The sequence below is a fragment of the Quercus robur genome, chromosome 2 (genome assembly GCF_932294415.1).
Source record: "Quercus robur chromosome 2, dhQueRobu3.1, whole genome shotgun sequence".
Lineage (NCBI taxonomy): Eukaryota > Viridiplantae > Streptophyta > Magnoliopsida > Fagales > Fagaceae > Quercus > Quercus robur.
The window spans coordinates 88,456,298-88,478,265 of NC_065535.1; the positions used below are offsets into that span (position 1 = coordinate 88,456,298).

At 35.5% G+C, this 21,968-nt stretch overlaps 1 protein-coding gene and 1 long non-coding RNA gene across 5 annotated transcripts in view; both read left to right on the top strand.

Annotated features, from left to right (window-relative positions):
• Nucleotides 1-424: 424 nt before the first annotated feature.
• On the top strand, nucleotides 425-9,880 carry LOC126715662 (uncharacterized). 4 transcript variants are annotated; one of them, XR_007651890.1, is made up of 4 exons: nucleotides 425-571; nucleotides 911-1,397; nucleotides 7,917-8,270; nucleotides 8,690-9,880. It is a non-coding gene; the product is annotated as an uncharacterized LOC126715662 (long non-coding RNA). The 4 variants fall into 4 exon arrangements; XR_007651891.1 differs by lacking the exon at nucleotides 425-571 and having other exon boundaries at nucleotides 846-1,397; nucleotides 8,690-8,760; nucleotides 8,834-9,880; XR_007651889.1 differs by lacking the exon at nucleotides 425-571 and having other exon boundaries at nucleotides 846-1,397; nucleotides 8,690-8,760; nucleotides 8,909-9,880.
• Nucleotides 9,881-14,550: 4,670 nt separating this feature from the next.
• Nucleotides 14,551-21,968, top strand: part of LOC126715660 (cysteine-rich receptor-like protein kinase 3) — a 39,442-nt gene continuing 32,024 nt past the window's right edge. The window contains exon 1 of the mRNA XM_050416391.1: nucleotides 14,551-14,842. Within this exon, the coding sequence (XP_050272348.1) occupies nucleotides 14,635-14,842 (208 nt within the window). The 5' untranslated portion in view covers nucleotides 14,551-14,634. The remainder of the gene's footprint in view (nucleotides 14,843-21,968) is intronic.

The window sequence follows — 21,968 nt, forward strand, 5'->3', positions numbered from 1 at the left end:
AAAAAAATCCAACGTATGTGAAAATGAGGGAAAGAGAAAAGAAGAGAAGAGAGAGGAAAAAACGGAAAAAGAAATAAAAAAGAAAATACTACCTTTTTACATGTCAGGAAAGAATGGAGAAAGAGAAAAGAAAAGAAGAAGAAAAAAAAAAAAAAAAAGATATATATGTTTTTACTTAAATACTCCAAATAAAATCAAGAGCGTTTGTGAGGGACAAAACTGAAATTTTCTTTTATAAGTGGTGGGTTCCGAAAATTGCACCTTTTTACATAATGCAAACGAGGGAAATTGTCGCGCAATTTAAACTCAAGCATTATTCATGGTTGACAGGAAGTCTTCGGTAAACTCAAGCATTATTCACAAGATAGTTTACAGGAAGTCTTCGGTAGCACGCAGTGTTTATAAAAAGAGGTAACTCTAGCATTACTTACAGATGTTTGGCAGGAACAAGATGGTTGACAAAAAGTCTTCGGTAGGAATCGGTCCTGCAGAGCGCTATAAATTTCCTTATAAGAGCATCTGTCTGTCCATCTCTTCTTCCCAAAAATCTCAGAACTTGTCCTTGCAAAGGGTGACGATCCTCTTTCTACTGTCATCTGCTTATCTTTATTATGATTTTTTTTTCTCTGCTCATATTTGAAAATTAAGTTGGGAAACTGGTTTTGGCTTCAATGACCAGAACCAGTGTATTTGCATTAATATTTATATAGATATACATGTAAATCTGTTTCACCTAAACAGATATAATAACAATTCAAATACAAGAAGATTAAATATCAGTTGTACGCGTTTCTATTTCAATATTATGCAGCAGCTCTGTTTTATAGGAAATTTGGTCTTATTTTTTATCTTTCTCAAAACTATTGATCTGTTATCTTAACAATATTCTGCTTTATATATATGTGTGCAGATGGGGTTGTTATTGCAGATGAGACTAGCAGCGTACGGCCCAGGCAAGCACGGGCAAAGAAGATTCAAAAACGGTGGCGGAGCTAGGGGGCATGGCCCCGTGGCTTTCTAAGTTTCCTATTTGAGGTTGTGATAAAATTACCATTTAAATAAATAAGAAATCTCTGCCCCCTCAAATTCTAGAATATGATAGCCAAAATTTGGTCTCCACCATGCCGCCAGTCGCCATGTGCCTAGAGCAACAGCAGCTCCCAACAACCGTCACCGGCTTGCAAGGACCTTCTCCGGCCATCCATGCTCGCCAGAAGCCAGTCGCCTCGGCCCTCGCTGTGACCCGCCACCGATAATGGTGGAAGCGAACTCTGAAAGGCGGAGCAAGAAGGCTCTGCCATAAGTTCAGGTTAGTCGGATTGATGAGGAGAAAGAAGAGATGGATCAGGTTATGAAGAGTCCTGGTTGGTTGAGTGCATGGAAAATCCACTGGCCGGGTTAGTCTCCTGTTTGGATTTTTTTTTGTTTTTTGATTTTTTTTTTTTCAAAAATGCCACTACAATTTAGTAAGAATACAACTTTTAACTCTCCAAGCCGGTCAAAGGTTCCATTAAAAATCCAACGCTAATGGGCTTTGATTAAAAATCTTAAATTTGCCAGTCAATAAGAAGACAGCCCAAACTAAACTAAACTAAACTAAACCAAACCCACGCCTGGTGCCCCTATAAACCTTGAGCTCGGGAGTTCGAACCCCCGCAAATTTACCTAGCAAAAAAAAAAAAAAAAAAAACTAAATCCACAAATAAAAGACCTAAGCCCATTTAAATAGAAAAACACAGTAAGCCCATTTTAAGATGAGTATCCCATATCAAATAAGAAACATAATCTAATTTGGAATCACATAACTGAATAAACCCAACATTTTCAAAATTACATTTTTGTTCCCAAAACTCTTCAATTCCTAAAATTTCATTTTAACTCAAAATTGCATGAGGGAAATGTAAGGGGATAAAAATTGCAAATTAAGCTTGCTATGCTTTCTAAAGGAGTGAGTTTAGCTGTATTAGTTCAAAATGTAATTTGATTTTCTTTCAAATAATTGAATAAAAGCATGTATGTTTTGCCTCCAAAATGATTTCTAAAAATAATTTTTTCCAAAAATCTTATGTTGGATATCCAAAACAAGATACCATAAAAAAATAGATGTTATGAGGTGTTTAATACCTTTTCTATGCGTAACCGAATTTCTAATCTAATTTTATGTTTTATAGATGGAGACATGAATTTAGACTATTGATTAGCTTAGGGACCCGTAGGTTATTCCTTAGCTTAAATTAGGAGATAGAATCATTTAAATATAGGTAATAAATCGCGCCTTATAAATCTAATAGTTGATGGTAACTATCTCTGCACACACAATTCTCCAATAATAAAGTCATTTGTATCGTCAGAGTCTCCACGTAATTCAAGGGTCGGTTCCAAAATCCAGAGCCAACAACAGTGCCTATTCAAATCGTCAGAAGCATGTGTCATCGCTATCTCCTGTGCACCTCTTAAGCTATATCCTCGTGCCAGTGCCATCACAAGTTGTCTCTAAGTGTGATTTTAAAAATATACAAATAATGGAGGTGTTTTAATAGCAATAGATAACAAAATCAATTAAAAAAGAAAGGTAGATTTAATTAAAATGTAATACTCAAATTAAATATGTATAAAATGTAATTAGCCTCTTCACACTTGTTATGCGTGTGTTTAGAGAGATTTTTTAAATAAAAAAGTTGGGAATAGTTATAAACACATCTTTACATTTATCCTCAGAAAAATATATCTAAATAATAGGGTTTTTATTTTATTTTATTTTTATCATAATAAGGTAGTTATCCACAATTCTTCCAGTGCAAAAGCAAAGAATGGGGAATACAGAGTTTTAATTTCTACTGTGCTTTAAATTTTAACTTTGACCTAAACTTACGTGTTTGAAATAATTATTTTCCTTATTTCATCGTATTATTTGAATTTTTTTAATTTTGGGAAAACTACATTTTTAACCTATAGTTTAAGGGGTCAAAAGTAACAAATTAAGCCTCAAAATTTTAAAAGTAACAAATTAAACTCATACTTTATCAATTCCTCTCTATCTCACCAGGTTTTTGGGTTTTGGATTTTTGTTTTTATTTGGGTTTTGGGATATATTATTTTATTGTAGAGAAATATTATTTTAATGTGTTGTATTGTAAAATAAAAGTTAGGATGTTGAAAATATTGTAAAATAATATAGTATAATTGATAAAGTAGTTTTTTAGAATGGTAAAATAGGATGTGATAGAATTTTGGGGCATGAATGCTTCAAGTTTCAAATCTTTTCTACTATGTTACCAACTTACCATGTGTATTGTAATGCTTTTACATTGTTTACTTCCCGGCCCCGAAGACTGACCCCAAAAGGTCAAGCGCTCCCTTGCTTGGAAATGCAGTGGCAGTGTCACTGTCAATCCCAGCTCTTAGAATTTTTCTGCCAATCTTTACATTTATCCTCATAAAAATATATCTAAATAATAGGGTTTTTATTTTATTTTATTTTCTAAGTTTCAAATCTTTTCTACTATGTTACCAACTTACCATGTGTATTGTAATGCTTTACATTGTTAGTTCCCGGCCCCGAAGACCGACCCCAAAAGGTCAAGCGCTCCCTTGCTTGGAAATGCAGTGGCAGTGTCACTGTCAATCCTAGCTCTTAGAATTTTTCTGCCAGTTGTATATTGTAATGCTTTTACATTGTTTACTTCCCGGCCCCGAAGACTGACCCCAAAAGGTCAAGCGCTCCCTTGCTTGGAAATGCAGTGGCAGTGTCACTGTCAATCCCAGCTCTTGGAATTTTTCTGCCAATCTTTACATTTATCCTCATAAAAATATATCTAAATAATAGGGTTTTTATTTTATTTTATTTTTATCATAATAATGTAGCCTTGTAGGGAGTTATCCACAATCCTTCCAGTGCAAAAGCAAAGAATGGGGAATATGGAGTTTTAATTTCTACTGTGCTTTAAATTTTAACTTTGACCTAAACTTACGTGTTTGAAATAATTATTTTCCTTATTTGATCGTATTATTTGAAGTTTTTTAATTTTGGGAAAACTACATTTTAAACCTATAGTTTAAGGGGTCAAATGTAACAAATTAAGGCTGCGTTGAGTTCGATGTAAATCGAATTCCGAGTGTAAAATGAATGCAGGGGAAAGTAAATTTCCGTAAGGAAAATGAAATCCGAGTGTTTGGTTCTGCAATGGAAAATAGTTCGGAAAACAATTTCTAGTGTTTGGTAACATTCTGAAAATGCTATTTTCCTACAAATTTTTTACATTTTCTTAGCTCCCAAACAAATTTTATAATAGAAAATTTCAAAATATATACTTAACACAACCAAAAATCAAAATAAAAAAATTTTTTATTCACAAACTCGTCAAATCGGGAAAGAGAGATTGAGGGAAAGAGAGGATCAGAGTAGATGAAGGACAGCGGCGGCCAGATCGGGTGGGTTTGGGGGTGAGTGGAGTGGGCTGGTGATCGTTGGCGGCCAGATCGACGATTGGTGGTGGCGGCCAAATCGGTTGTCAAGATCGGTGTTGAGCATGGGGTTTTGGGCGACGAGATCAGTGGTTCGATCTAGAGGCGGTAGTGATGGCGGGGGTGGGTGGTGGGTTGTAGATTGGTGACACGCAGTTGAAGATTCAGCCATGGTTGGTCAAAGGAAAAGAGAGAGAACAAGTGAGGAAGAGAAGAGGGACAGTGGATGCAGCTTGCATTGCGGACGGCAGATGGTGGATAGAGCTTGCATGACGAACGGCGGATGATGGGAGCTTGCACGACGGTCCGATTCCTCTAGTGCTCTCTCTCTCTCTCTCTCTCTCTCTAGTGCTCTCTCTCTCTCTCTCTCTCTCTCTCTCTCTCTCTCTCTCTCTCTCTCTCTCTCTCTCTCTCTCTCTCTCTCTCTCTCTCTTCAGGTTGTTGAGTTCTAAGTGAGGCTGGAAATCAATTGAAGGTAAAATGAGTATGTAATTGGTTTTACAAAGTTGGGGTGTCTATTTTACGGTCAACTGAAGTTGGTTTTCAGTTTGACCAAATTTTCATGTGCATCCAAACACCCTTAAGGGTGTAAAATATTTTCCGGATTTCCTTTTACCACCGAAACAAACGAAGCCTAAGCCTCCAAATTTTAAAAGTAACAAATTAAACTCAATTCAAAAGTAAAAAATTTAACACTGAGATTACATAAAGAAACAAATTAAACTTATACTTTATCAATTCCTCTCTCTCTCACCGGGTTTTTGGGTTCTGAATTTTTGTTTTTATTTGGATTTTGGGATATATTATTTTATTGTGTAGAAATATTATTTTAATATATTGTATTATAAAATAAAAGTTAGGATACTGAGAATAATGGAAAATTGTATAATATAATTGATAAAATAGTTTTTTAAAATGATAAAATAAGATGAGATAGAATTTTGAGATGTGAATACTCCAAGTTTCAAATCTTTTCTACTATGTTTCCAACTTACCATGTGTAATGTAATGCTTTTACATTGTTTACTTCCCGGCCCCGAAGACTGACCCCAAAAGGTCAAGCTCTCCCTTGCGTGGAAATGCAGCGGCAGTGTCACTGTCAATCCCAGCTCTTAGAATTTTCCTGCCAAAGACTTAGAAAACTGACCGTTATTTCTAGCTACCATATTCTGTTCACACTGGGTAACTGGAATTTTGAAATATTTTGGAAAATTCGGTTAAGCCCCCTTAAAGACCCCAAATCAAAAATAAAAATCATATTAGACTAAAAACAAAACCAAAAAAAAAAAAAAATCTCCGCCTAGAAAAAAAATTTTAAATGAATTATATAGTATGACTATATATTTCAGTGCTCAACTCCACCAACAGAGTTATTTTTAAAAAATTTTATTTTTTATATTTTTCGTCATTAACAAGATGACTTTATGATTTAGTATCATTATTGATTAGATTTTTTTATGTTGCTATAAATGTCAATTACTACTTATTCAAGGTTTGATTTCTTCTCCTAAAAAAAAAAAAAAAATGCTCAAGGTTTGATTGAGAGACTATAAAACTTTTTAGAGTTGAAGATATTTGTTTATTAGTAAGTTAAGTTTTATTCTAAAGAATTTACAAATTATTAAAAAAAAAACAAAAACTACTGAAAAGGAAATTTTATTATTATTATTTGATAGTTACAAGCTTACAATAGTGAAGGGAGTGAGGATTTGAACCCTAAAAACACCATGATGTGTCAGTTAGATACAAGACTTGTGACAAATTTTACCATTACTAGTATAATATGGTTTTGATATCTCAATTTTTTTAAAAGAATATTAAATATTTTTGAATTGTGCCAATGACTAGTAAGAACTAGAAAATTAATTGATTTGTTAATAAAGTGGTTATAGTGGTTATACTTTGTACTTATTCTAATAATTTTTATTGCAACAATGGCACTGAGAACTTTAAATCATGAATATTATTAAAACAAGGTTCACAACAAAATATAAGATGAAATCATAACTAATTCTTTGATTTTTTATAACAAAATGAAAATTATTACGAATTTAGTTTAGAATTAATCACCAATTTTCTCAAAAAAGAAAAAAAAGAAAAAAAGAATTAATCACCAATTATTTTTAGAATGGGTAATGATTAGTTTACAAAAATGGTGCAAAGTTTTCTCATACTTGGGCCCCAACGTCAATTTCCCTCCGTCTTAAAGTGAGTAAATTCTTTGTGATTGCTTGCCAATTGCTCATCTATGAGTTGAGAAACCGGAATAACGAACTTAACGTCCGAAATTCCAAATGACCAAAACAACCATCTCCAAATTCCAAATTCCAAATGAACACTGAGTCTCAGCTAAATGACAAAGAACAAACAGTTCTCCTGAAACTAAAGCAACATTGGCAAAACCCACCATCTCTAAGCCACTGGCAAAATCCACCATCTCTATGCCACTCGAACCCCCTAAACTCCTTCCACCACTGTAACTGGCCAGAGATCACTTGCACCAGTGGAACAGTCACCCAACTACTACTTCAAAACAAGAACATCACCCAAACAGTCCCACCCTTCATCTGTGACCTCAAGAACCTCACGGTCATTGACCTTTCAAACAACTTCATCTCTCAAGAGTTTCCTAAAGCTCTCTACTACAACTGTTCCAAGCTCGAAGACCTTGACCTCTCACAGAATTACTTCAACGGCACAATCCCGGTGGACATTCACAGCTTGTCTCGCCTGCGCAGCCTCAACCTTGGAGCCAACAGCTTCTCTGGTAACATTCCACCATCTGTTGGACAGTCAAACAACTTCATTCTTTCCCAAGTTTCTTAAAGCTCACTACAATTGTTCCAAGTTCGAAGACCTTGGCCTCTCACAGAATAACTCCACCCGCACAATCCTGGTTGACATTCACCAATTTTCTGGTTGGATCCCAGCTAGAGTGTCTTCCTGGAGGATGGTATTTGAGGCTTGTAATTAACATCTCTTCCTTATTTAACAACTCTTTTGCTTGATCAAAATCAACTCTCAGGCATCCTTCCATCAGATATTATATCATGGAAAACGTTAAATACTCTAAATGTTTGCCGAAATAAAATATCTGTACCTATTCCAGAGGAATTAGGTAATTTGGCAGGTCTTACAGAGTTGGACTTGTCAGAGAACCAACTTTCTGGCCAAATACCACCCCAACTTGGCCTCCTAAAGCTCAATTTACTCAATCTCTCTTCCAATCATTTGATTGGGAGGATCCCAACACAATTTGAAAATGATGCATATGCCAGCAGCTTCTTGAACAATCTTGCTCTCTGTGCTAATAAGCCATCACTAAACATTAACAGCTGCAACAATTCTGACCATCATAAATCAAGCAAAGTTCCATCCATATATCTTGCATTAATTATTAGTTTGGTGGCAGCAGCTCTACTGGGTTTAATAGTTTCAATATCCATGATCAGGAAGAGAAAGCGGCCAGAATTTTCGTATTTGAGAAACTGGGAAGAATGGATTGGGATGGGAGGAACGGGAGAAGAAGAAGAAGAAAATGATGATGGTATTGTTACAAATGCGATAATAATAAAAATAATGCCACGTCCTTGACAATTGATGGCTGCCCCTTCCTAAAGTCTCTGCCAGACTACTTGCTTACTGCTCCATTATTGAAGGAATTGGAGATTTCTGGTTCACAGCTTCTCAAAGAACGTTTCCAAAGAGGGACCGGAGAGAATTGGCACAAGATTTCTCACATCTCTAACATCAAATTGGATTGGGTGTATGTGCAAAGAGATGGTGAACCCCAGTTTGATTCAAAGGTAACTCTGCTTCCTTTCTTCTTCTTCCTTTATTTTATTTTTTCATTCCAAATATATCAATTAAATATAAATATATGGATTGGATTGTGAAAACAGTCCGGAAGTTTAGTTTACTCCAACTCTCTCTCACTCAATGCCAACTTCTACGCATGCATTTTATTTATTTATAAATATATGGATTGGATTTAATCCCCGCTTTCTCTTCCAAAAACCATATCAGAACCTCAATTTTACCTTTTATACAATTTTCGCTCAAATTTAGGTCTCACAATATAGAATTTAGCTTCAAATTTTTGAAAAATTTTTTTTCCATTGTTTTCGTATTTCTTGTTAAAATTTGCTTTTTAGGTTTTTTTATTTAAAATTTTAATTAGATTGAATTTATTTCAATGGATTTTTTTTTAATGTGATTATGTCAGGGAATCAGTCGAGCCAAACAAGAGGAAGTCATACTTGCCACCAGAGAAGCAGTTCTTAATTACTAGAAATGGTAAAAACTAAAACTTTACTTTGATTTTTACGTGTTTTTTAAATATGATAATGTGTGATGTTTTTGGTAACAGCTACTATAATGGTTTGTTTTTTAATCCCCGCTTTCTCTTCCTGATCATGGATATTGAAACTATTAAACCCGGTAGAGCTGCTGCCACCAAACTAATAATTAATGCAAGATATATGGATGGAACTTTGCTTGATTTATGATGGTCAGAATTGTTGCAGCTGTTAATGTTTAGTGATGGCTTATTAGCACAGAGAGCAAGATTGTTCAAGAAGCTGCTGGCATATGCATCATTTTCAAATTGTGTTGGGATCCTCCCAATCAAATGATTGGAAGAGAGATTGAGTAAAGTGAGCTTCAGGAGGCCAAGTTGGGGTGGTATTTGGCCAGAAAATTGGTTCTCTGACAAGTCCAACTCTGTAAGACCTGCCAAATTACCTAATTCCTCTGGAATAGGTCCAGAGATTTTATTTTGGCGAAGATTTAGAGTATTTAACGTTTTCCATGATATAATATCTGATGGAAGGATGCCTGAGAGTTGATTTTGATCAAGCAAAAGAGTTGTTAAATAAGGAAGAGATGTTCATTACAAGCCTCAAATACCATCCTCCAGGAAGACACTCTAGCTGGGATCCAACTAGAAAATTGGTGAATGTCAACCAGGATTGTGCGGGTGGAGTTATTCTGTGAGAGGCCAAGGTCTTCGAACTTAGAACAATTGTAGTGAGCTTTAAGAAACTTGGGAAAGAATGAAGTTGTTTGACTGTCCAATAGATGGTGGAATGTTACCAGAGAAGCTGTTGACTCCAAGGTTGAGGCTGCGCAGGCGAGACAAGCTGTGAATTTCCACCGGGATTGTGCCGTTGAAGTAATTCTGTGACAGGTCAAGGTCTTCTAGCTTGGAACAGTTGTAGTAGAGAGCTATAGGAAACTCTTGAGAGATGAAGTTGTTTGAAAGGTCAATGACGTGAGGTTCTTGAGTTGTGATGTACAGAATTTGTAGCGTGTGATATACAAAATATAATTTCTTTCTAATGCACTCACTACAATAGCATATTGTATTTTGTTTGTGGGTGCTTTTAAAGGGTGCTGTACAGTACGCTCTTATTAGAATTTTTTTTTTTTTTTTTATTTAACTAAAGTTTAAAATAAAATGTAGCTTGCAGCATTATGAGATTATCATAAAACGATTTCAAAATAAGAAAATTCTTTGTCAAAATATGAAGTTTTTTATTTTTATATTTTTATATTAGATTTTGTATAATTTAGATTTCTTAATGATCACCCTAAAAAAATTTAAGAGAGTTGCCACATAAGACTGGGGTCAAGTCTTCATAAAAGAGATTCACCCACTTCCATTTAGATTAGTCTTGAGCAAAAATTTCAAGTTTATAATTTAAGATTTGGTCAGCGAAATACTTTTTATTTTTTATTTTGATAAGTAGTTAGGGAAGTACTTGAAAGCAAAGGATGAGAAGCAGTTTTGGGTTTTCTTTACTAAATGGGCTCTGTGGTTTGCTTTTGGAGCTCCTTGGTGGATGGATCCTCTGATATCGGTTTCTCCACAATTGGGGCTAGGGTGTTTGTTTGTTTGTTTATTTATTTTTTTTGGTAAACATTTATTTATTTTAAATATTGGATTTGAGGTAGATTTTTATGTCGAGCCAAAACTATTGGCTTTTCATATACACAAATGCCTATAGCTCAGTATTATTATTAGGCATCTACAGCCTTGCAGGTTCGATCCAAAGCCTATTAGTTTCATTCATTTCAAAGGAGTCAATTTTAGTACCAATATTATATATTGGTTTGGTTGGTTCCTGTGAAAAAAATAAAAATAAAAAATAAAAACCATAATCCAAAATTTTGGAAAAGAATAAGTGAAAAAACGAAAACCAACCACTTTGGGGAAAAATAAATCCCGAATTGCACATGTATGATGCTTTATGATTCTAATTATAAATGTGACTCGCTAGATTATTTCCAGAACATAATTAGAATCATAAAGGGTTTAATCACAAATATTTTGTATTAGACTGAGATTTTGACCCTAGAATAAATTTCTCTAATAAGATTTGGGTTTTCTCTTCAAGAACTTGAACAATCATGGCTGAAAGTGTGTTCCATTTATTCTTCTGGGTAACTTTTTTTTTTTTAATAATCCATATCATGGTCTTTAAAATTGCCATATATACTCGAGTATGCCTTCATGGCTCATGCTCATTTTGCCTTTCTCTTTTCACAAATAACTTGGATCAAAATTTCAGACCATCTCCTAGCCTGGGTTCTTATTGATCTTTGATAAGATGTTAAACACCGACCACTTTAACATGGATATTAATTTCAAGTTGCGTATATACACTCATTATTGGTCGTAAAATTAAGACTTCATCTTAACTTCTTTTTAAGTGATCTCTATTGGGCAGCTGAGAGGTCAGCCAAGTAGTAATGCTAACGAGACACTCCTTCACATACCTAAATTGACACATTGCTCCTTCTAAAAAGGAAAAAAAAAAAAAAAAAATCACACCTTGTTTATGTGTCAACTCTTAATTGGATTTCAGTATTTTTAATGTGCGTCCGTTTGGGAATAATTTATCTAACTTTTTGCTAAAAATATTTTACTGAAAGTGTGCTAAAGTATACTTATACCTTGAAATTTTTTGAGAAAAAAGAAAAAATGAGGTTTTAAAAAACTGTACATAAAAACTAAAAGTTAGAAGCTAAACTGAAATTAGTGAACTCATGTGAAAGTGCTGAAATTCAATCGAGAGTTGACACATAAACATGACGTATTTTTGAATGTGAAAATGAGAAAAATACATCATATTTTGAATGCATAAATCCTCATTTTCTCACACGAGAGTGAAGTTGCGGAATGGGTATGTCCCTCGCATTACTAGTTGGTGCATGGCTAGACAAATTGTGTCTTTGGTGGGACCAGTGCTTGCTCCAAATTCGTTTTGTCTTTTCCATTCAAAGCCACCACAATAATTAATATCATAGCAACCTCGGTTAGACTTAGATCCTACAGTTTCGACGCGTAACATACTAACTAACATTTCTCATAACTATTTGAAAAATAAAAATGTTAACGCCTACAGTGTTGTAGGCATTAGCAACTAGATTATTTATACAGTACACATTCTTGTACAACACTTTTACTTGTACTGCACATATATGCCCTCTTATATAAAATCACCCATGTATATTTTTTCACTACAATACTATTGATTTCAGTATTTCTAACCAAAAAAAAAAAAAAAGTAGTAATCAATAATTGGAGTTGAATGTCAACCACACTAATGGCTCGAAAGCAATTTTCCTCGTAGATTGATCTTTGCTCTTTTTTTAATGTTACGTGAAGAGAACTGATATCTCTTTGCATAGTTTCTTTATACAATTAGCCAATCAAGTATCAATTCAGATCACTTTCCATCAATCAGAACACATAGTTGGTCTGTTCTCAACGATTACATATCCAACTCTTGCTCTTTTTTCGGTTTGATGTATCACTTAATCTTTGTTCTTCTTCTTTTCTTGTTATCTGTCTTTGTATATAGTTCCCTTTCTGACCCAAGAGCCACAGAGGCTGCTCTTATATGCACAAACAAATCAGCAGCCTTGTCTGAGCGTCAAACTTTCATAGCAAACTTCTTGGCAACCATGGACACTACGCAGGGGCGGTTTGATGCATTTGGGAGCCTAAGGCGAAAATTGATTATCTTGTTTTAGATGTAAAATTACTACTAATTAACATGAGCTATGTAAAAATTTTTCTTTTTTTAGAAATTTTATAGATAAAAAAAATTTGGCAAATTTTTTCATACTTATTGATGTGGCAGATTGTAGTAGTAAGTAAAAGAGTGATGTTAGTGGTAGATTTAGATGAGAACTAATAAAAGTTTGTTAACTCAACTCTTATTATTATTCTTATTTTTTTTAGAAGTGCAACATTCACAATATTTTTTTTACAAAAAATCCTAGGTTTTAAGTTGCTTTTTGTTTTCTGCTTGATAATATCACTATAATTATTTTTTTGTCATCAATAACAAGTTGTAACAACCTACTACTTAGCATTAATTATAAAAGTGTTGTGAAAAATATTGTGAACGTTGCATTTTTCTCTCTTTTTTATTTGTTTTTCATCTGGGAAAAAAAAATTATTTTATTTATTGATTATAAATAACTCTATTGGTTAAAATTTGAGGGCCTATTTTTTACTTGGGGCCTTAGGCGATAGCATCTTTTGCTCACCCATTCAGCTAGACATGGCAAAACGGGTCAGAATTTTCTGACCCGACCCGACCCGAACCCGATTTTTTGACCTGAAGCAAAAACGGGTTGACCCGTGACTCGACCCGTGTTTTTTGCGGGTCAACCCGACCCGCGACCCGAACCCGAACCCGAACCATTTTTTTAAAACTTTTTTTTTTTGATAAAAAAAAAATAGTGAAATTAAGACAAGATTGGTTTAATTGTTTATTGTGAGCTTTAAGGAAACAATTGATACATTTACATAACTGCATGCAAATTAATTGAAAAATAAATGGTTGAGCATTCTGTAACGAGTAAAGAGTTTTAGATATCAAATAGCAAAGTATATGCCAAGATAATATGGTTACAGTAAAGTTAAAAACAGATTTAAAATTATAAATATGTGTGAGACACATTCACAAGTGTGAAAATAGTAAAGCCAAAGTATCAAATTAGCATAAATTATGAATGCTTAGATCTATTTTTTAACAATTTATGTTCAAAATAAACGGCTTTTCAAAATAAATTATGATATTTCCTAGAGTGTGTGCTGCTTAACAATGATATGATCTTCATAAAAGAGACTAGGTATAAATAAGTAAGCAATCAAACTTTAATGTATATCTCAAATCGAAATAGAGTGTCAACCACAATTGATAATAGATTATAAAATTAATTTTTAAAATTGTAATTTTCTTATATGTTTTTATTCTTTATCAAATGAGTTATCCAATAAGTCATTTGTAATTTTTTTTTTTTTAGAATGTTGATATTGTGTAAAAATAAAACTTGTATATTTGTTTTACTTATCTTTGTGTTGTTTTGTTTTAGATAGCAATGTTAGGATTTGTATAATTTTAAAATTATTGAATAAGTATTAATAAGTTTAATTGAGTTTATTCTTAATATAAGTAGTGAATTCAAAATAATGCATTTTACATCAAGTAATATGTTGCATAACTATCCAAATGGCAAATACATATTGTTTTCTTTATAAAAAAAAAATAAAAATAAAAAGTAAAAAATTTCATGTAAAAAACCCGGGTCAACCCGACCCAACCCGCAACCCGATTGACCCGAACCCGTTTTCAACCCGCTTAAAATGACCCGTTTTTGACCCGTGACCCGTTTGACCCGTGACCCAACTGACCCGACCTGAACCCGACCCGACCCGCCCATTTTGCCATGTCTACATTCAGCCGGCCCTGACACTACGAACCCATTGGTTGCCACACAAAGATATGCTGCTGTCATGAATGGGACTGGTAATACAGCAGTTTACACCTTTGGTGAGTGCATGAAAGATCTCTCCTAGACAGACTGTGATCTCTGTTTTGCACAGAGCAAGACCCGGATACAATACTGCTATCCATTTGTAAGAGCCATTCGTGGAGGCAGGCTTTTCATGGACGGTTGTTATCTCAGGTACGATGACTACAATTTCTTCAATGATACTTTGGATTCACAAGACACAACCGTGTGTGGGACACAAGATTTTGTGGGGAACCTAGTGTTTTTGGAGCTAATGTAGAAGAGTTGGTGAGGAATCTGAGTGTGGAAGCGCCTAAGAATGATAATTTCTTTGTGTGGTTCGTGAATAAAGGAAATATGACGGTTTATGGATTGGCTCAGTGTTGGGAATTAGTGAGCAGGACTGGTTGTGAGAGGTGCTTGGCCAATGCTTTCCATAACATCAGTTCATGTACTCCAAAGGAAGAAGGAAGAATCTTGAATGCTGGGTGTTACATGAGGTATTCCACTCAAAAGTTTTATTATAATTCAAGTAATACAATGGGAGGAAATAATATTCATCAAGGTGAGATTTTTTGGTAAAGATTTATAGTTTTTTTCTTCTTCTTTACCTCATTAAAGCAATTAGTCTTTGACTACACCAATTATTTAGTTTGAAGATTTCCTCCTTGCTTGACTTAGCCAGAGCCCATAGGTGAAAGTGGAATTGGAATTGGCCTTATATAATCTAAATCTTTTATGCCATCAAAAGGATGATTAGTAAAGTTTTGTTTCTGGTTCTTTTGTTATCTTAGGTGTACTATTTAAGAGCTTAGATTTTAGATTGCTTGCGCTTTGGGATTCATAAATAATTTACTAATTGGTATGACTACACAAAAAAGCTGTACTGGATCCATTTATAATATGATGCTTAGACAGGAAACATAAGTAAGAATTTGCATTTTCGTAAATGACAAATAAAACATCTTTTTTTTTTGGGTGAGAATTTGACATTTACTTATAAAGAGAGTGCTCGTATAAAAGTCCTTCACAATTTTGTTCATCGTGCTAACAACCCCTACAATATCCGTGGTACTTTTTTTCATCTAATAGGTGCTTTAAACATTTACTTCATATATATGCTTTATAATGATTAATATGTTTTTCTTGGTTAGGATACCTCTTAGCTATTACTTTGGCTGCAACAAGTTCTGCTTTGGCTCTTGTTTTGGTTGTAACGACTGTTGTTTTTATCGTGAGGAAGAAAATATTGAAGAAGAGGAGAGGTACCTATGTTTTATATTTAGATTTTGGAGTATTGTATGTGACGTATTGAGTTAATAGTTAGCTTATTTTCTTGGCCTTTGTTTCAGAGAGAAAGCTAGTAGGTGATCTGTTGGCCACCTTATACAAGTCCAAACTTAATTTTTCATATGAAATTCTAGAAAGGGCCACAAATTTCTTTCGTAGTTCCAATAAGCTGGGACAAGGAGGTTCTGGTTCAGTTTACAAGGTAAATTCAGGTTTCATTATCTATATTTTTCATTTGAGGTACTGAGATTTTTGCACATTAAATTAAGTAGGTAGATGTCTTCAATGTTTTCGTTGACTTAATCTCAAGTCATAATGTCATATATATACGCATTCATGCAATGAAATCAGAAATCCTTAACTAATTGTTTCAAGTTTCATGGCAGCAATATAAGGAAAATTTTATTGTCCTGTATAGTAACTTGCCCAAAGATTTATTATATGTTGTGCCTTCGCATATTTACATCTAGAGTGATGACTGCAGGGAACATAAGACTAAGGGATATCCATGAATCATCCCAAATGAATATAGTCAACATGGTTAAACCTATTAGTTTGAGTAATGACATAGAATCATCAAGGTCTGCTCAATAAGCTTTGAATATATATATGGGTCCTGTTAACGGGTGTTCTTAGGACAATTGTTAATAAACTATTTTTGAAAAGTTTTGACACCATTTTCATGGGAAATATAAAAAAGCCATCAAAAAAATTAATTGCTCTTTTCTTTTCCCATAAAAAAGTTTCTAAAAATATTTCTTAAACCAATGCTCTTAGAACATCTGTTAACTTTTCCCTATATATATATATATATATATGTAAAGTCTGTTGAACCATGTCCATGCAACTAGTTCTCTACTAAACTTATTGTTCTTTCATTCGTTAAATTAAATAAGGATACTAGAATACAAAGAATAAGGCAAAAACCTTTTGAAGTTAACAACAGTAATTATAATCCAACTTCTTTCTTTAATTGTACATATAATTCTCTCGTTGAACAGACCTTCCTTGCATCAAAAGATTTACGAACAACGGAGAAAGCATCCTGTGGCAGCATTGAAGCAACCTGGCACAATTAAGAAAAGAATGCTGATGAAACACCTCACCATAAAAAGTTCTACCATCCATTACTCAAATAAACAGGTGTATATTGGAAAGACTAGTCACTGAGAAAATGTGGGAACTATAAAGATATGCAAAACTTAGATTTCCAAATTTTCATCATTTGGAATCCAAGAAAACTAGAATTTCCTCCCACCTTAATGTATAAGCATGAAACTCCCATAACTTCCTTTCCTCTTTCCTTGTTCACTCATCAGCTCATCTCAAAAACTATAAAAGGGTTTGCCCAATGCACAAAACTTGCACTTTTGCAAGTTTTAGGAGAGGTGATTGATAGGCAGACCTATCAGGCCGGCTCAACAGGTGATGCAACTGATGCAATCGTTTAAGGCCCCACTTGTAAAAAAAAAAAATATATATATATATATAAAATATATTTATTTATATATTTTAATTAAAAAAAATTTTAAGCCCTTTCATTGGTCAATAAAATGCATTAAAAAGGCCCCATTGTATCCTAAAATGCAAAAGATTAAAACGGAAAAAATAAAAATAGTCAAACTTCTGCTAACCAAATTAAATTTTAGGAGACAAATTTATTAATTCATTCTTGAAATATACTAAAATCAAAATTAATAGCAGACAAATTCATTAATTGTCTTAAAATATGCTAAAATAGAGATTATAAATTTCAAAAAAAAAAAAAAAAAAAACCTCTCATCTCTCTATCTCTCTGCCTCTCCATCTATATTCTTACAGTCTCACCTTTCTTTTCTTCATCTTCATCTTGAATCCTTGATTCTTGATCTTTTTCCATAAACTCAGTCGTCTGGCTTGAAATTTTTCTTTGTTGATTCCAGCATACTAGTCGGCAGTCACTAGAGGTATTCTTTTTTTTTTTTTTTGATGGGAAATACTAAAGACTTTATTAAACCAAAGAAGAAAAGGTTACATCTTGAATCAGAGCTAGATTACGGAAACACGGTTCCTCCTCTAACCAAACTGAAAAATCATCTATACCAGAGGCATATTTAGCTAATAAATGGGCTGGCCTATTGCCTTGCCTATAGACAGGTGAAAAAACAACCTGTCTAAACTCTTGAGAAACAGACAAAGAGCTAGAAATAATAGCAGCCACAAATGATGGTGGCGGAGAGAGATCCTTCAGAGCATTGATTACCAAAAGGGAGTCGCCTTCAAGAATAAACTCTTGTACACTAAGATCTTTAGCAAATTGCAAACCCACCTCCACTGGTTTCGCCTCAATCTCCACTGCTTTTAGGGGGGCTGAAATCTTCTTGTTAAGGGCTCCAATAACATTACCTTCCTCATCCCGAATCAAAGCACCCACACCTGCAGCTCTCTGATCAGCAAAAACAGCCCCATCAACGTTAAGCTTGAACAATCCTCTTGGTGGTGGTTTCCAAACCTCGGGTTGAATGTCCCTTCGCTGCTTCGGCACTGCTACGCTTTCTTGGTATTCAGCCAAATATTCCAATGCATTAGATCGTAATCTCGTAGTAGATTTCATCACTCCCCCATTCCTTTGTTCATTCCTATTCGACCAGATAGCCCACGTAAGCATAACTACTTTTTCAATCAATGTTGAGTCCCACTCTACTTCAATTGCTCCGAACCAGAGCAAATCCATGAACGAAGAGAAATGTATGGATGGCGGAATATTGAACAGTTTTAAACTATCCCAAACCTCCCGTGCTCGGCTACACTCCCAAAACAAATGACAAGAGCTTTCCAAACCCGAATTACACAGCTCACACATTCCGTCATTCAATACTTTCTGACGCACCAAATTTTCTTTGGTGGGCAGTGTGTCTCGGCAAGCTCGCCATGCAAAATGACGTAACTTATGAGGGATGTTAAGCTACCATAACCCTTTCCAGAACCTCCGTAACCTGCTATCATCAGAAGCAGCCCTAGCCGAGCCTTCAGAGGTGAGCTCAACAGCCACTTTGTAGGCACTTCTAACACTGAATTTTCCGTTATTTGTAGGAGCCCAGACCTGCCTGTCCTCGGGGAGTTTTGAACTCAATGCAATACTACATATGTCATCAACTTCATGTGGGAGAAAGATGCTCTGAATCAGGTTAGTCTTCCATGCGCCAAGAGTTGGATCAATAAGCTCACACACCCGAGCCTCCAAAGGAAGACCAACCGGAGGGGATACTATCTTGTACGTAGAGGGGTTGAAGGTCCATTTATCCTTCCAAATCCAGATACTTTGACCATTGCCTACCTGCCATTGTATTCCTTTTTTGACAATGTTCTGTCCCGCCATGATACTTCGCCACACATATGATGGATTAGCTCCTAGACCAGCTTGTAGAAAGTCACTCCTAGGGAAATGCTTCGCCTTAAAAACACAATAGAACAAAGAGTCTCCCCCCATTTGTAATCTCCATCCCTGTGTAGCTAATAAGGCAAGATTAAATTGTTTTAGCTGTTTAAACCCCAACCCCCCTTGAGCTTTAGGAGTGCAGAGTTTATCCCAACTAATCCAAGCCATCTTCCTTTCATCTCTTTGTTGCCCCCACCAAAAATTCCTCATAAGACTAGTCATCTCATCACAGAGTTTATCCGGGATCTTGAAACAGCTCATGGCATACGTAGGAATTGCCTGAGCCACTGCTTTGATCAGAATCTCCTTACCTGCTTTTGAGAGTAGTTTTTCCTTCCAACACGCCAACTTCTTTTCCAGCTTTTCTTTAATCCCCTTGAAAGAGTTCTTCCTATTCTTCCCCACGAGAGATGGTAGGCCCAGATACTTTTCATGTTGTTTAATAACTTGAGCCCCAAACCTGTTCTTGATTTCTTCTGGAATCTCAGTGGCTGTATTTCTACTGAAATAAAGCGAAGTCTTTGCCCTATTTAATTGTTGTCCTGATGCATCTTCATAGACTTTCAAAATTCTCTGAAGGGACTCACACTCTTCAATAGAAGCTTTGCAAAAAATAAGACTATCATCAGCAAAGAATAGGTGTGAAAGACAAGGACCATTCTTGCAAACAGAGATGCCTTCCATAGATCCATCATTAACAGCTTTCTTAATTAAAGCAGACAAACCCTCAGCATAAATCAGAAAAAGATAGGGAGAAAGGGGGTCACCTTGCCGAAGACCCCTAGAAGGAACAATATGGCCTTTAGGTTTGCCATTAATACGGATGGAGTAGGTCACAGTTGAGACACACTGCATCATCACGCTCCTCCAACGAGGGTGAAACCCTAATCTCTCCATAATTTTCTCCAAGCACATCCATTCCACCCTGTCATAAGCTTTGCTCATGTCTAGCTTCAAAGCCATCTCCCCTCCTCTCCCTGATTTCTTCTGACTAATGTGATGCATAGTTTCAAAAGCAACCAAAATGTTATCAGTGATAAGTCTACCATTAACAAAGGCGCTTTGAGTATCACTGATTATAGCAGGAATGATTTTCTTCAATCTATTAGCAAGGGTCTTGGCAGCCATTTTATACACCACATTACATAAACTGATCGGTCTAAATTCAGTAACTCTTTGTGGTTTATTAATCTTAGGCACTAAGACAATCTGAGTATCATTAAAATGAGGAGGAATAATACCTAGATTAAGAAAATCAAGGACAGATTTGGTGACAACATTACCCACAGTAGGCCAAAAATGCTGGTAGAATAGTGGAGGCATTCCATCAGGTCCAGGTGCCTTGAGAGGATACATCTGCTTCAATGCTTTGTGTACTTCATTCGGTTGGAACTCCTTTATCAGCTGCTCATTCATCTGCCGAGATACTTTAGGTTGGATTGCTTCCAAGAGTTCATTAAAATCCGTAGGGTTTGATGAGGAAAATAGCTCCTAATAATACTTAACAAACACCCTCCCAATTTCATCCTCCTCTTCCTGCCAAACTTCATCAGAATCAATAATCCCTTCAATCAAGTTTTTCTGAGATCTTGAAGAAGCTTTGGCATGGAAAAAGCCTGCGTTTCGATCCCCTTCTCTAAACCAATCAACTCGAGATATTTGCTTCCACATGGCTGCCTCCTTCTCCAACCAACAATTAAGCTCCACCCTAGTCTCCCTTAAATGTTTAATGACCTCCGAATTAGTTGGTTGAACCTCCAATACCTCCAAAAGCTTCTGAAGCAGTGCAATCTCTTTCCCCACGTGCCCAAACTCAGTTCGATTCCACTTTTCTAGTTTTGCTTTGCATGAATTCAGACATGACAGCAAAGGATGTGAATTGGCTGCCACCAAACCTTCATTCCAAGCTTCGGTCACTACTTCTTCACACTTTGGTTCTTTCAACCACATAGATTCAAATCTGAAAGATTTATTGGGCTTGCCCCGTTTCTTGGTAACCTTAAGCTGAAGCAGCAGTGGATTGTGGTCTAAAGTTGAAGAAGACTTATGGATCAACTTTGCCGAGGGAAACAATGAAGCCCAACCCGGACTCACTAAAGCCCTGTCCAACCTCTCTCTGATTTGAAACCCATCACTTCTTTGGAAAAGCCAAGTAAATTTTGGCCCAATAAAATCAACCTCCTGCAACCCACAAGAATTTATCACGCTATTGAACCTTGTCATCTGTTGCTTGGGTCTAGGAACACCACCCTCCTTTTCAGAATCCAACCGAATCTCATTGAAATCACCAATAACTACCCAAGGCAAAGGAGACACAGTAGAGAGAGAATGGAGGAGCTGCCATGACTCCACCCTCCTAGAAGTCTCTGGATTACCATAAAACCCTATCAAACGCCATCTAGCAGAATTGTTACCCTCATCAATAATACTATCAATATGGGACACCGAAGAACCCAATACTTCCACCTTAATCCCAGATTGCCAAAATAAAGCCAACCCCCCACTGGAGCCATTACTCGGAATAATATGACTTTCCTGAAACCCACATCTTCCTTTAACCAACTTCAACCAATCGATATCTGACTTTGTTTCCATTAAGAAAACAAAATTGGGCTTCTCTATCCTAATGACCTTCTGCAAGGTACTAACTGTCTAAGGGTTCCCAAGCCCTCGACAGTTCCAGCTTAATAGACTCATTGGGCTCGGCGGGGTTGCTTAGCAACCTCCGCCGCTCCTAAGTGTGTAGCAAAAAGAGAGCCCAAAGCTTTAGCTTCCTCCTCCAATTTCAACTTCTTTTCTTTTCCAATCATCTCACTCTCCACCTTATTCCCCATGACATTTTTCCTTTTAGAACCCATTTCATTCTCACTCATAATTTGATCCTCATTACCCACGGGTCTGGTTGTCAATCTAGTCCAACTACCCTTCCTTACTTCTCTGTTTTGAGCCAAACTGTGACCCTCATTCCCATCATTAACCACTG